Source organism: Mixophyes fleayi, chromosome 3 (genome assembly GCF_038048845.1).
Source record: "Mixophyes fleayi isolate aMixFle1 chromosome 3, aMixFle1.hap1, whole genome shotgun sequence".
NCBI lineage: Eukaryota > Metazoa > Chordata > Amphibia > Anura > Limnodynastidae > Mixophyes > Mixophyes fleayi.
This window is the reverse complement of record NC_134404.1, coordinates 141812226-141829125: the sequence shown is the minus strand read 5'-3', so window position 1 is coordinate 141829125 and position 16900 is coordinate 141812226. Positions and strand designations below refer to the sequence as shown.

General features: G+C 40.4%; 1 protein-coding gene across 1 annotated transcript in view; it reads left to right on the top strand.

The window, feature by feature from the left end:
* The window catches only part of CSMD1 (CUB and Sushi multiple domains 1), a 1526452-nt gene that overhangs the window by 1115745 nt on the left and 393807 nt on the right, over positions 1-16900 (top strand). The window contains exons 13-14 of the mRNA XM_075202483.1: positions 358-540; positions 14217-14543. Coding sequence (XP_075058584.1) covers positions 358-540; positions 14217-14543 — 510 coding nt within the window. The remainder of the gene's footprint in view (positions 1-357; positions 541-14216; positions 14544-16900) is intronic.

Sequence of the window (16900 nt, the reverse complement as noted above, 5' to 3'; positions counted from 1 at the left end):
GGCTTAATCTGCATATGTTTTTTGTACGTACATTAATTCAGGATTGTGTTCTGCTCAAGCAGAGATATTCAGTTATTGCTGCACAATCTTCCACAGTTTGGTTTTCAGGTGTCAGATTGTTCTGAAAGCCAGGCAGGCCAAACTCACATCTGACTGTATACTAGAATCAATGGTGCCAGTTTCTTACAACCTACACTTATTGTATAACTATTATAAAACTTTAGTGTGTTTTGAGAAATAGCAATATTGTTATCTTAATTAAACATGGATAATAACTGAAATTCAATATATAAAATGTATCATTATATATGGATATTGTATGATTATTTAGTTGTCTGTTTTTTTTTTTTTATTTAGAAATTGATAAAGGTGGGTGTGGAGACCCAGGAATTCTGGTGTATGGGAAAAGGAACGGCAGCAGTTTCCTGCATGGAGATGTACTAACGTTTGAATGTCAGTCAGCTTTTGAACTTGTTGGAGAAAAAACAATCACATGTCAACAAAATAACCAGTGGTCTGGAAATAAACCAAGCTGCGTCTGTAAGTTTTTTTTTAAGTTGTATTTTAAGTAGTAAGAAAAATATGGTAGTGACGCCATGTATAATATTACACTTTCAACTTAATGGAAAATAAGTCATAATATGAAAAATGACATGTATGAAAAAGACTTGGAAGTCCTGTAAATCTTCTGCTCTAACTTTAGATAGCAAACTGCATTTGACTGTACTCTTTATGATTCTGTGCCATACTCTCTCTATGTGCACTGCTGTAGGGCACATTGACAACCCAAAAAAATGTGGGCAAGTACTGCTTCTGTTCTTATATGTACCTATATGTACCTAATTGTCTGCTAAGTACATTTCAAGTGAACACCCACTTCCAGGTCTTTAATAATACCTCTGTAAATTCATGTTCATGATGGAAATAATAAATACATCACTACACGCTATAGGACCATGCACTTCGCTAAATGTGTTACTTCTACAATGCAGCTCAGTTCAACCTTGTTTATTTCTTAAATTAACCATGAGAGTAAGAGGACATTATAATTGTCTTTGTTCTATAAGTCACTTGTGTGTTTAAAGGTTTGTTTTACATTGGCTGCAGTACGCTTAGGCACGTGCTTACCAGAAAAAGTGCAACTGAATGTTGCAAAAAAACAGGAAAAAAATAAACCAGGGACACTTAAATCTATATGTTGTCCAAGCATCCTTTTTAAGCTAAACAGAAAAAATAGAAAAATGTCATTCATGTGTTAAATTAGTATTAGCAGGTTAGGAATATGTGGATTAATTTTCTAACTAGTCTGTGCAGAAGGTCTCTCCCCATTACAGCTGTATGTACAGTGTGTGGTGAAATCACCAGTTGCTAGATATACATTACACAGAGCTGGCAATGTATTGCCTGCAATACATGGTACATCGATCATCTGCAGGTGCCAGACATATATTACACAAAGATCACCCCCCAATTTCTGCTGATGAATTACAGGATGATCCACAATAGTATGCTATCATGTTTTCAAAATTGGGGGTCATTCAAATAAGCATGGCATAACCCTTAAAGCACGCAGATTCTAAATGATGGGATGGTGTTGACAGAAAGATGCATCATATGGAGACTCCAGAGACATTCAGAGCAAGCATTAAGAGACATTTATAGCAATAAATTAGTCTGGCACCATGCAGGAATGACATCATAAGGGACAGCTAGTGCAGCTGTTATTTCAGATGTCGCTAGAAAATGCCTTAGAAGCCAGAAGAATGTGAGAGTTAAAGTTTCTCCTGGTGAGATCTCCAGGGACAGAGGTTTCCTGGGGACAACCCCACATTCCCCAAAAAATGGATGCTGTCCCCAGAAAGTCATGAGATCTCATAACTTTATCCTAAAGAGGTAGTAGGCAGGATTTGGACTTGTTAGTAAGACACCTTATTACCTTCTCCTAAATTAAAGTATGCTTATTACCCTATACATTTTTTAAGGTCCTAGGAATGTAGTAGAGATATTATCAACATTGTTCAAAGTGAGTGAGAGTTGGGCATGTTCCTGATGTTGGGTCACCATATTGACGTTTTTAAAGTTCTGACAAGAACTCATCTATTTGATCTTTCATTTGGCTGTACGGCACATACATTGCTAGCTATTCATGTCCAAGCCAGTGGGATTGCTGATTTACAAGATCAACCAGACATACATAAAGTACATATACCATATGGCTGCACTGCAATTAGTTCACATAAATGATGCATGACTGCATGGTAAAAACTGCAGGAATGCATGCATGTGAACTGAATGCAGTGTAGCTATGCAGCATGTGCAATTCGAATGTGCTTAGAATTATATTTTCCGTTAGACTGATTGATTTTCTTACATTCAAAACCCATGCTTACTATAATCGTGAATCATTTATGCCTGTGCCGCCTATGGTCATTGTAGAAGAAGATATATGAAAGTCTGTTTTTCATATTCTTACACTGAATAATTTAGATATATAAGAATAAGAAACATATATAAGAAATTGTTTTTTAATGGATTAACATGAATTGCCAATTTATCTTATACTAAAATCTAATCCTCATCTATCATAGTTTCTGGGTAATTTTTAATTGATTGCAAAATATTGGTGTGCGTGGCCAAAATTATGGTTTGATATGCTGTCGTTTTAGCATAGTTACTTGTAATGGGCCAAAAAAACCACTAGACTTATGAAAGCAAAATTAAATAATTGTTAAATGAACACTAATCTGCAAAGCATACTGTGTTCACATGTCTAGCACAGGGGAATGTGTAGGCTAGAAACAGTTTAATGTGATCACTCTGTACATGCTGTGAGTAAACTTAGGCAGTTGAGTCTGCTACTGTACATCTTTGCTAGCTCTCTGTCATAATTTCAAAGTTTTATTGCCAGACATGAACATAACAATGCTTTGTTTTAGACATGCTTCCAAGGATTTGTATTGTGTATACTTGCCGAAATATCCTGGGGCCAACTATGGGGGGCATGGCAAAGCAAATTGTGTCATTAAGTCCCGCCCTGCTGCTCAATGCTATGATATTTAGCATAAAACATTGAGCCAATTAAGCTAGGTTCTCCTGCTATTTACCAGTAAGATCATTTGATTCTCTATATCTGCTATGTATTACTTTTTATTTACATTTTATTTATTGCTGCTATATTATTTATTTTATTTATTGCTTTGTTGTATTGTGCTTTTTTCAATTTAATTATATTAATTCATGTTTCATTGTAAAATAAACTAAATTAAGATTTAGATCAGTTCCAGAGTATGAATCCTGACAGATTTTTACGCAATTTGTTGCAAATTAAATGTTTAATTATTTTTAGTCATAATATATTTGTTATTGTCTTACTAACCAGTTTGGTAAGACAGACATTTATTGGTCTGTGCGTAACATTTTAAGCACTTTCTGCTTTTGGTGTGAACTTTAACTATTTATTTGGAGAGTAGCAATGTCTTCTTGCAGAATTAGCAGTTTGAGGATGCTATTTTTTTATTTATTAATTATATATTTAGTTGTTCATATTTCTATAGCGCGGCGCAATCACATTTCCTTTTATCTTTTTTGCTTCAGTATTGGTATGTTTTATGTAAATATTATATAATAAAAAGCAACCATTAGAAAAGACAATATAGCAATATTGCAGAACTAGTATTTTTAGTAACTATGCCCCTAATGAGTATAATCACAGTAGCTCATGATGCAGTGTTAGCATGCCATAGGGACGTTGTTGTAAAGTAAGGGGCAAAACAATTCCACAATCAACAATCTATTTAGATGATCAAAAGTGGTACGAGTAGTTGCTATTCCGTTACAAGGTTAAACCACACAACATAGATAGATATTTGCCAGTAAAAAAAAGATTTCAGATCGCCTAACCAGTCATACAGCCGATATCAATCCACTTAGTATTTCAGTTAACGTGAGAAGGCAATGCTATATCCACAGAATCAGGAAAACTGTTATTTTATATTACTGTATTCATCTCAGTTAGTAACATCATATTTGCATTAGGGATGAGCGCACTCGGATTTATGAAATCCGAGCCCACCCGAACGTTGCGGATCCGAGTCGGATCCGAGACAGATCCGGGTATTGGCGCCAAATTCAAAAGTGAAACTGAGGCTCTGACTCATAATCCCGTTGTCGGATCTCGCGATACTCGGATCCTATAAATTCCCCGCTAGTCGCCGCCATCTTCACTCGGGCATTGATCAGGGTAGAGGGAGGGTGTGTTAGGTGGTCCTCTGTGCTGTTTAGTTCTGTGCTGTTTAGTTCTGTGCTGTTTAGTTCTGTGCTGTTTAGTTCTGTGCTGTTTAGTTCTGTGCTGTGCTGTGCTGTGCTGTGCTGTGCTGTGCTGTGCTGTGCTGTGTTCTGCAGTATCAGTCCAGTGGTGCTGTGTGCTGTGCTCTGTCCTTCTGAGGTCAGTGGTGCTGCTGGGTCCTGTGCTGTGTCCTGTTCAGTCCAGTGGTGCTGTGTCCTGTGCTCTGTGCTTCTAAGGGCATAGTTATTTCCCCATTATTCCCAAGTTTTTAAAAAATAAAAAAAAAGTAAAAAAAAATAAAAAATTAGAAATTAAAAAAAATATATATAATTATAACCAAATGTGCAAAACCAATCCAGCAGTATAAGTCCATTGGTACTGCAATATTACCAAGTTCACACATTCTGCAGTATCAGTCCAGTGGTGCTGTGTCCTGTGCTCTGTCCTGCTGAGTTCCGTAGTGCTGCTGGGTCCTGTGCCGTGTCCTGTTCAGTCCAGTGGTGCTGTGTCCTGTGCTCTGTGCTTCTAAGGGCATAGTTATTTCCCCATTATTCCCAAGTTTTTAAAAAATAAAAAAAAGTAAAAAAAAATAAAAAATTTAAAAAAAAAAAAAAAATATATAATAATTTAAACCAAATGTGCAAAACCAATCCAGCAGTATAAGTCCACTGGTACTGCAATATTACCAAGTTCACACATTCTGCAGTATCAGTCCAGTGGTGCTGTGTCCTGTGCTCTGTCCTGCTGAGTTCCGTAGTGCTGCTGGGTCCTGTGCCGTGTCCTGTTCAGTCCAGTGGTGCTGTGTCCTGTGCTCTGTGCTTCTAAGGGCATAGTTTTTTCCCCACTATTCCCAAGTTTTTTAAAAATTAAAAAAAAGTTAAAAAAAATAAAAAATTTAAAAAAAAAAAAATATATATAATAATTTAAACCAAATTTGCAAAACCAATCCAGCAGTATAAGTCCATTGGTACTGCAATATTACCAAGTTCACACATTCTGCAGTATCTTGTGCTACATATAATGGAGACCAAAAATTTGGAGAATAAAGTAGGGAAAGATCAAGACCCACTTCCTCCTAATGCTGAAGCTGCTGTCACTAGTCATGACATAGACGATGAAATGCCATCAACGTCGTCTTCCAAGCCCGATGCCCAATCTCGTAGTACCGGGCATGTAAAATCCAAAAACCCCAAGTTAAGAAAAAGTAGCAAAAAGAGAAACTTTAAATCATCTGAGGAGAAACGTAAAGTTGCCAATATGCCATTTACGACACGGAGTGGCAAGGAACGGCTTAGGCCCTGGCCCGTGTTCATGACTAGTGGTTCAGCTTCACCCACGGATCTTAGCCCTCCTCCTCCTCCCCCCCCCTACAAAAAATTGAAGAGAGTTATGCTGTCAGCAACAAAACAGCAAACAACTCTGCCTTCTAAAGAGAAATTATCACAAATCCCCAAGGCGAGTCCAAGGGTGTTGGTGGTTGTTAAGCCTGACCTTCCCATCACTGTACGGGAAGAGGTGGCTCGGGAGGAGGCTATTGATGATGTAGCTGGCGCTGTGGAGGAACTTGATGATGAGGATGGTGATGTGGTTATTGTAAATGAGGCACCAGGGGGGGAAACAGCTGATGTCCATGGGATGAAAAAGCCCATCGTCATGCCTGGTCAGAAGACCAAAAAATGCACCTCTTCGGTCTGGAGTTATTTTTATCCAAATCCAGACAACCAATGTATGGCCATATGTAGCTTATGTAAAGCTCAAATAAGCAGGGGTAAGGATCTTGCCCACCTAGGAACATCCTCCCTTATACGTCACCTGAATAACCTTCATAGTTCAGTGGTTAGTTCAGGAACTGGGGCTAGGACCCTCATCGGTACAGGGACACCTAAATCCCGTGGTCCAGTTGGATACACACCAGCAACACCCTCCTCGTCAACTTCCTCCACAATCTCCATCAGATTCAGTCCTGCAGCCCAAGTCAGCAGCCAGACTGAGTCCTCCTCAATACGGGATTCATCCGAGGAATCCTGCAGCGGTACGCCTACTACTGCCACTGCTGCTGTTGCTGCTGTTAGTCGGTCATCTTCCCAGAGGGGAAGTCGTAAGACCGCTAAGTCTTTCACAAAACAATTGACCGTCCAACAGTCGTTTGCCATGACCACAAAATACGATAGTAGTCACCCTATTGCAAAGCGTATAACTGCGGCTGTAACTGCAATGTTGGTGTTAGACGTGCGCCCGGTGTCCGCCATCAGTGGAGTGGGATTTAGAGGGTTGATGGAGGTATTGTGTCCCCGGTACCAAATCCCCTCGAGATTCCACTTCACTAGGCAGGCGATACCAAAAATGTACAGAGAAGTACGATCAAGTGTCCTCAGTGCTCTTAAAAATGCGGTTGTACCCACTGTCCACTTAACCACGGACATGTGGACAAGTGGTTCTGGGCAAACGAAGGACTATATGACTGTGACAGCCCACTGGGTAGATGCATCCCCTTCCGCAGCAACAGCAACAGCTGCATCAGTAGCAGCATCTACAAAATGGCTGCTCATGCAAAGGCAGGCAACATTGTGCATTACAGGCTTTAATAAGAGGCACAACGCTGACAACATATTAGAGAAAATGAGGGAAATTATCTCCCAGTGGCTTACCCCACTTAGACTCTCATGGGGATTTGTGGTGTCAGACAATGCCAGTAACATTGTGCGGGCATTAAATATGGGCAATTTCCAGCACGTCCCATGTTTTGCCCACACCATTAATTTGGTGGTGCAGCATTATCTCAAGAGTGACAGGGGTGTGCAGGAGATGCTTGCGGTGGCGCGCAAAATTGCTGGACACTTTCGGCATTCAGCCAGTGCCTACCGCAGACTAGAGGCACATCAAAAAAGCATGAACCTGCCCTGCCATCACCTCAAACAAGAGGTTGTGACGCGCTGGAACTCCACCCTCTATATGCTGCAGAGGATGGAGGAGCAGCAAAAGGCCATTCAGGCCTACACAGCCACCTACGACATAGGCAAAGGAGTGGGGATGCGCCTCAGTCAAGCGCAGTGGAGACTGATTTCCGTGTTGTGCAAGGTTCTGCAGCCATTTGAACTTGCCACACGAGAAGTCAGTTCCGACACTGCCAGCTTGAGTCAGGTCATTCCCCTGATCAGGCTGTTGCAGAAGCAGCTGGAGAAAGTGAGGGAGGAGCTGGTAAGCCATTGCGATTACACCAAGCATGTAGCTCTTGTGGATTTAGCCCTTCGTACGCTTTGCCAGGATCCGAGGGTGGTCACTCTTTTAAAGTCAGAGGAATACATTCTGGCCACCGTGCTCGATCCTCGGTTTAAAGCGTATGTTGTGTCTCTGTTTCCGGCGGACACAAGTCTACAGCGGTGCAAAGACCTGCTGGTCAGGAGATTGTCCTCTGAAGAGGACCGTGACATGCCAACAGCTCCACCCTCATTTTCTTCCACATCTATGGCTGCGAGGAAAAAGCTCAGTTTTCCCAAAAGAGGCACTGGCGGGGATGCTGATAACATCTGGTCCGGACTGAAGGACCTGCCAACCATTGCAGACATGTCTACTCTCGCTGCATTGGATGCTGTCACAATAGAAAAAATTGTGGATGATTACTTTGCTGACACCATCCAAGTAGACATGTCAGACAGTCCATATTGTTACTGGCAGGAAAAAAAGGCAGTTTGGAAGCCCCTGTACAAACTGGCTCTATTTTACCTGAGTTGTCCCCCCTCCAGTGTGTACTCGGAAAGATTTTTTAGTGCAGCGGGGAACCTGGTCAGTGAGCGGCGAAGGAGGTTGCTTCCTCAGAACGTTGAAAAAATGATGTTTATAAAAATGAATAATCAATTCCTCAATGAAGTACAGCACTGCCCTCCAGACAGTACAGAGGGACCTGTGGTTGTGGAGTCCAGCGGGGACGAATTGATAATGTGTGATGAGGAGGAAGTACACACTGTAGGGGGAGAGGAATCAGAGGTTGAGGATGAGGACGACATCTTGCCTCAGTAGAGCCTGTTTAGTCTGTACAGGGAGAGATGAATAGCTTTTTTTGGTGTGGGGGCCCAAACAAACCAATCATTTCAGCCAAAGTTGTTTGGTAGGCCCTGTCGCTGAAATGATTGGTTTGTTAAAGTGTGCATGTCCTATTTCAACAACATAAGGGTGGGTGTGAGGGCCCAAGGACAATTCCATCTTGGACCTTTTTTTTTTGCATTATATGACCAATCAACAGTCGTTTGCCATGTTCAAAAAGTAAAACCAAATTTAAAAAAATACAAGAAATTAAACCAAAAGTAAAATGCCGTGTCATAATTTAAAACAAGAGGTATTGACGTGCTCTAAAACTACTGTATTGTTGTTTATATTTTATAAACACTACACTTGAAAGCTTGAGTCTTTCAATAGAAAAGTAACTGTCCATTGCATGAATATTTGCAACAGGGACAATTTTAGGGTTAAGAAAGTCAACTAATAACACTTCGACGCTGTCTGTCTTTATAAACACTACACTTGGAAGTTGGAGGAGGTATTGTGGCCCCGGCACCAAATTTACTACCGGGGCCACTCCACTGTGCAGTCCATATTTAGGTGTATCAGATATTAAACAACGGTGACAGTTGATGCACAATTTTTTAATTATATTGTGGCCTCGGTACCAAATTGTGTACCGGGGCCACCACACTACGCAGTCCAGATACTTGTTTGGTGGAATTCAGACCAGTTGAGGGTTTTATTATTATATTGTGTGGACCACTCTATCTATACCACACTACAACTCTATACCACTCTATTTCATACTTTAATTCTATTTCATACTTTAATTCTATTTCATACTTTAATTCTATTTCATACTTTAATTCTATTTCATACTTTAATTCTATTTCATACTTTAATTCTATTTCATACTTTAATTCTATTACTAATTAATTACCATAAAGAGGAACAAAATAAACCAATTTTACCAAAAGTATAATATGACTTAGACTTACAAACACTACACTTGAAAGATCGTGCCTTTAAATGAAAAAGTCAGTCTTCATTGCACGACTATGTGCAACAGGGACAGTTTTTTGGGTTTACAAAGTCAAACAATAACACTTTGACCCTGTCTGTCTGGGATCTCAATGACGAATTGTCTGTACCATGTTTGGAGGAGGTATTGTGGCCCCGGTATCAAATTGGGTACCGGGGCCACCCCACTATGCAGTCCAGATACTTGTTTGGTGGAATTCAGACACGTGGAGGGTTTTTTAATTATATTGTGGCCTCGGTACCAAATTGTGTACCGGGGCCACCACACTACGCAGTCAAGATAGATAGATGCGTATTGCGTATCATAGATAAAGTACATTCAGTGGTGTGGGGCAAATTGAAAAATATTCAAAATGCACTGACATTATCAAAAACAAGAGGTTGTCACACGCTAAAACTCCAACATGTATATGATGGAGAGGATGGAGGAGCAGCCGTATGTGTAGTGTAATGCAGATCTGTTGAAGGTTTTTTATATATTTTATTGTGGTGCCCAGTGCCCACTCCTCTACGCAGTCCAGGTACAATTATTGGTGGGAATCATAAAAGTTCAGGGTTTTTAATGTATTGTGGTGACCCACTCCTCTACGCAGTCCAGGTACAATTATTGGTGCGATTCATAAAAGTTCAGGGTTTTTAATTTATATTGTGGTGACCCACTCCTCTACGCAGTCCAGGTACAATTATTGGTGCGATTCATAAAAGTTCAGGGTTTTTAATATATATTGTGGTGACCCACTCCTCTACGCAGTCCAGGTACATTTATTGGTGCGAATCATAAAAGTTCAGGGTTTTTAAGATATTGTGGTGACCTACTCCTCTACGCAGTCCAGGTACAATTATTGGTGCGAATCATAAAAGTTCAGGGTTTTTAATATATATTGTGGTGACCCACTCCTCTACGCAGTCCAGGTACATTTATTGGTGCGAATCATAAAAGTTCAGGGTTTTTAAGATATTGTGGTGACCCACTCCTCTACGCAGTCCAGGTACAATTATTGGTGCGAATCATAAAAGTTCAGGGTTTTTAATATATTGTGGTGACCCACTCCTCTACGCAGTCCAGGTACAATTATTGGTGCGATTCATAAAAGTTCAGGGTTTTTAAGATATATTGTGGTGACCCACTCCTCTATGCAGTCCAGGTACATTTATTGGTGCGAATCATAAAAGTTCAGGGTTTTTAATATATATTGTGGTGACCCACTCCTCTACGCAGTCCAGAAAGATACCTTGTTGCAACGTTTTGGACTAATAACTATATTGTGAGGTGTTCAGAATACACTGTAAATTAGTGGAAATGCTTGTTATTGAATGTTATTGAGGTTAATAATAGCCTAGGAGTGAAAATAAGCCCAAAAACTTGATTTTTAAACTTTTTATGTTTTTTTCAAAAAAAATCCGAATCCAATACCTTAAATCCGAACCGAGACCTTTCGTCAAGTGTTTTGCGAGACAAATCCGAACCTCAAAAATAACGAAAATCCGGATCCAAAACACAAAACACGAGACCTCAAAAGTCGCCGGTGCACATCCCTAATTTGCATATTAGATAATTAAAAAAAAATATGAAAGTTATGCAATAACTAATATTGACGTTTTATAGTAAAGTATCTACCCCAAAAAACAACTGATGTGTAATGTCTCGACAAACCACCGGGTCCCCAGGGAATATATCCGTTTGGCTTCACGTTAAATAAATTTTTGATCTATGTTACTCACTCTGTTAGAAGCAGGAATGTGATCCCTAATCATGTGATGTAGACTAGGTAGCTGGTGTCCATTACACCCTGCTGTTTAGGTTTAAGGCACCAGAAGCAGTAACAGTAAATCTAAATTTAATTTCTGTTTTGACAAAAAAAGAATCACAAACCAAACTATAAGCTTCATAACATATAATCTAATTTTCTTTTTAAACCTCAGAAACCAAGCTATAAACTTAAAATAATAACACCTAGGGGCATAAGTATCATAGCTGCTAGTGGTACAGCTTGTATAGGACCCACAGCTGAGGTGGGCCCTTCCTTCCCTGTCATACTACCAAATTTATGTTATGGGGCCTACAAATGTCTAATTACACTCCTAGTACTACCTATTCTCTTTTTTTTTAACAAACTCCCAAAGTTTACTGCAAAGAAACATATGCTATATAAACGATATAAAACACACACACAAAACCAAGATAAAATAAGAATAAGTGGAAGCAAAATTGGTTCCGTTCTGAATCAAATGTACATCTGCTGCTTGCTTGAGTCCCTGTAAAAGAAACTGCCAAAAGCAGGAAAGGCAGCAGTACATTAAGCCTGACTACAGTGAAGTAGTGATAGTGACAGATATTTTAGGTAGGAGTACAGGACATAACCATAATACGGACACATGACTAGTATTGCCTGCTGCTGAAATCATCCTGGCAGTCAACGATAAAATATAGATAAAGACAAATTGGCCTAAACAGCTTCTGTCAATGTACAGAGATGTGTCCCTGGTAGTGTAAATGAGGATAGTGTACCTCTAGCAAAGATGCACGTTTCTGAACACATTAATTCAGAACACATTGCTGCTTAGCTTCAAATTCCATAGCCTGTAATTACTCAGAATGAGCTATGTGAATGTGTTCTGCCTGACTGACTGTGCAGCAGCATATATAGATCCTGCTCACCAAAACTCATCCTTCTTTAACAGAGACAGTAAACAGTTAGGTACGGGGATCTGAGACTATCCACCTTCTTACTAGAAAGGAACAGGAATATACTACTGACTTGCCCTGTCCCAACAATTGTTTTCTCTTGCTTGAATATTGGCTAGTGCTGTGCATAGTACCATAGCACATGTACTGCTATCGGATCCACTGTTACTGGTGCCACCATTGTGTATTTTGGTAGTCATAATAGTGCAATTAGGAACCTTTGTAGTAGCCAACAAACCAATGCTAAGCTTGTCCAGGTCTATTTGGGCACTCTCTAGAGATGTCAGTGGAGGGAAGAGGAGCTCTAAAAACAGTGCTGCATAGTTTGCAGGTAACAATCATTGAGTCCCTCATGAAGTGTCATCTGCAGTTTGATATACTGCCAAAACCAACCATGAATAGGACTCTGAGCTATCCACATTTGCAGCAGATGCTGCAGGCATTAGAACTTGAACATTTTGTACTCACCTAGGCAGTGTGTCAATTACAACCACTGCAGAGGCATTTGTCTGCATCTGGTTGCTAAACTGAATGTCCAGTGACTCTGCAGCAGTAGACATAACAGAAGGGAATGAGTCCTCTGAGGAAGTGGCTAAAATTGCTGCAGCACATCAAATCAGGCTATTGTCTTTTACTGACAATACAGCATGGGCAGGATCTGAAGCCATCTATACATCTACTTCTATCACAGACAATACATGATGTGTGTTGTGATTTGATTGGCCATTACCAAAATGGTGCAAAAGTCTCCACACTATCTCTGACTAGCAGAAAGGTCATGGCAGTCCCTGCTGACCTATATTCTTAAAACTGTGAATACCCACCTGGTCTGAAATGCCAATATTGCTTGACGAAACCTGAGTAGATACTACAGTAGCACCTTGTGATCTGCTGATTGTTGTCACCACTAATGGGATGGGTGTAACACTTGTATACTGTGCAGTGTAATACTTGTATACTGTGCAGTAAATAGTAATAAATATGGAGTACTTGCCTTACTCTAGATTAGCGCTGGCTGGCCGGTGGTGCAGAGTCTAACAAACCCCCTGGTGTTCACCAAGAACCGCCGCAAGGCGGGATGGGCTTTGGTGCGGAGGAACACAGGTCGCGGTCCACTGGTCTGCCTCTAGAGGTAAGGATGTGGGAGATATAGCTGTAATCAGCAAGCCGGGGTCTGGTACACTGGAGAAGAGATTAGCCGTGGTCAGCGAGCCAGGGAGTGGTACACTTGGAGCAGAGATAGACGTGGTCAGCAAGCCGGGGTCTGGTACACTGGAGCAGAGATTAGACGTGGTCAGCAAGCCGGGGTCTGGTACACTGGAGCAGAGATTAGACGTGGTCAGCAAGCCGGAGTCTGGTACACTTGGAGCAAAGAGGTAACGTGGTCAAACAAGCCTGGTCTGGTACACTGGAGCAAAGTCTGGAAGATCAGCAAGATTCACTGAGGAGCACAGGAAACCGGTGAGTCAGGAACAGGAGGCAGTTGCTCTGCCGCTGCCCAGGCATCAGAGCAGTGTTCTTATAGAGCATCTTTGAATTCCCCGCCTGCCGTGTCATGTGATCGCCCAGCCGGGACCCGGAAGCAGCAGAGATCGCGGCGCTGGAATGGGGACAGGTAAGTGTGTAACAATGGGTGAGTATCTGGCCAAAGGCCAAGGTGATTAATGCTCAGCCTCCTCCTCATTCTTATACAAAAATAGCTCATACAAAACAAAATCCTAACTGAAACATAGGAACTCCAAATTAGGAAGGTTAACTAGATTTGTCTGGAAAAAAAGAAGTTTTGTGAGTTTGGAAACAATTTACATTTTATGAGTGTTGCATTTATTGTTGAACTATATTTTGTTGTTTGCATTTCATTTTAAATGCATTAATGTGTTTCATCTTATACTACATTGTCTGTTTCAAAATACAGTATACTGTTAATAATGAAAACATTTAATGTCTGGTATGTTAAATTATTAAATATGTGATTAGCAGGTGCAAAATTTATGATGTAGAATTTAGCATAGGATTTAATGAAGAAATAATTGTTCATTGATAATTAGTTCAGGACAGATATAAGGATATATTTAAATTACCCCTATAGTAAAAACATTTAACCTGGGAATCATTTACAGTGACAAAAGAATGTGACTGGTTTTTTTTTCTAATAAATCTCCATAATTGCTTGTAGGATTACATATTTTTTTTATGTCTTTACAGTTTCATGTTTCTTTAATTTTACAACACCTTCTGGAATCATTCTTTCACCAAACTATCCTGAAGAATATGGAAACAACATGAACTGTGTGTGGTTAATAATATGTGAGCCAGGAAGCAGGATTCATCTGATCTTCAATGACTTTGATGTGGAACCACAGTTTGATTATGTTGCTGTAAAGGATGAGGGCATTGCTGAATTGCCTGCTCTTGGTACATATTCAGGAAATGAAGTGCCCTCTCAGATTGCAAGCAACAGCCATGTTGTTCGTTTAGAATTTCAATCTGATCATTCGACTACTGGAAGAGGCTTTAATATTACCTATACAAGTAAGGATAATTTTTTTAAAAAAAACAATGGATAATATTTTTAATTGCGTAATTCCTTGTTAAAGATTTGATTTTAACAATGAGATTGATTTAAGCAGTTTTCATATTTCATTTTAAGAACATACATTAAAAACTTTCAGAGATGCATGTTTCACATTTCAAATTAATATTATTTTACATGTCACAAGTGCAAATACCCTTCCTGATTTTGTTGTTCTATGCCTCACTAACAAATGCAACGTAGTGTAGCACACTTTATCTTCACACTATGCTTTCACAGTTTTTTCAGGTTCTAGTAGCTATTATTATTATTATCGTTTATTTGTTAGGCGCCACAAGATTTCCGCAGCGCTGTTGACAGAACAAACAGTAGACTATACAGGGAGAGACAGTACAGAACAATAAACAAAAAATACGAATACCAATACTTCAGAAACTCTGGCAGGCTAATGCAGTAGAGGTGGAGCAAAAGAACAGGAGTGGAGACAGAGGGAAGAGGGGCCTACTAATATGAGCTTACATCCTAAAGGAGGGTAAACAAATAGGCACAAGGGGAGGCAGTTGAAGTATGGGGGAGAAAAGGGGGGTTGGGAGGAGAGAGGGGTGACTGAGTAGAGAAGATGAGGGTGTTAAGTGGATGGTTGATAGGCTTTGAGGAACAGGTGAGTTTTGAGTGCTTGTTTAAAGGAGCACAGGTTAGGAGATAGACGGATGGAGCGAGGGAGGTCGTTCCAGTGAAGGGGGACCTTGTGTTTCCTCCAGGCCTGGCACTATCATTAGTCAGCTTTAGGCAATTGTTGAGGTGCCAGTATTTAGAGTGTGCACTATGCACCCCACCTCCACATTGATGAGGTCACCACAATGGCACCTAAAGGGCTAATAGAAGGGTTGTTCCTTCCTACTGCTCTGTATATCAGGTGACTGTTGCAGTCGCATGTTACATAACAGAGGTGGGCTGCAGCAAGGTTCCTTTCTAGCTGACAGCACTGGAGGAAAATCAGTTAAGAAGAAGTGTAAAGTGGAGCCCACAGGTGACAAAAGAGGCATGTGTGAGAAAAGCTGGTGGGCAGAGGGAGGCATGGGAGAGAATACTGGTGAGCAGAGAAGTAAGTGAGACAAAAGTTGGTGGGCAGGGTGGTATCTGTAAGAAAGCAGATAGCGAGGGTGGCATGTGTGAGAAAAGATGGTAGGCATTCTGATATGTGAGATAAAATCTAATGGGTTGAGGGGCATAAGAAGCATGTATGGGCAAAGTTGGTGGGCAGCAGATGGCATGTGCAAGAAAAATAGGTGTGTTGTGTCTGTCTCAATACAGCAAAGGCTGTATACAAACAGTGTACCTACACCTGTATTCAACAAGAGATGTTTCTTCAGATCTGCTTGTAGTTGAATGCATACGTGCATATGCTAAAATTCCGGGCGTTTTTGAAAACAATGCCCATTATGCTAGTTTTGTGTGCTTAGATGAATCAGGCCCATTGTCTTTTACTTTCTCCGTTTCTCCTGTCTCTCCATCTCATCCATGTGTCTGTCTGTCTTCCCCTCCCTTTAGATTGTTCGCTCCTTTGAGCAGGGCTCTCCTACCTTCTGTTTCCATCACTTTTAACTGCGCTCTCCAGCTACTCAGCTCACCTCCTCTCAGTCCCTCTGCCCTCTGTCTCCTCTCGCTTCTCTCCGCTCCCCTCAGTGACTCTCAACCTGTCACCCGTGCCCACCCTCTTGGGCCATAGTTACCTGCCTATACTCACTTTTCCCCTCACACCCTCTCTTTCATGCTGTGCCTGAGCCCCCAGAGTTATAGTGCTTACTGTTACTTGTACTGTGCTGTTTCACCTTGTACTGTGCCATTGTTTGTCCTTGTATGGCGCTACGGATACTTTGTGGCGCCCTATAAATAAAAATTAATAATAATACTTTTAAGCATCTAAGGCTCCATTACAAATAGTTATTGAGTGGTGCACAGTATTTCTAACAATTCTTTACTTGTGGAGAGTGTATGGAGTGTATAGAGCCTATTATACTTATCACTCATTAAACAACTTTCACTCACCCTCAGAAATTGTCTTGTTTGTTTGCGTAATACATTGTGTAACTAGGTGATAGTATTTTATTTTTTGTCCTTATTTTTTTTCCGAAATTCCACTTGCAGCTCTTCAAAAGAGATTCTTATCAATGTCTTAAAAAATCCCAAATGGTCAAGATCTGAGAATATATTTGCGAGAGAACTGCTAGAAAAATTAATTAAATTTGTAGTTAAGGAAATATTGAAAACATTGTCAGTGGGACAGACTTGAGAATAATGCTCTGAAATAAATGTTTTGTCTACTTCCCTGGTTTCCAAAAAGATTCAAAACAGT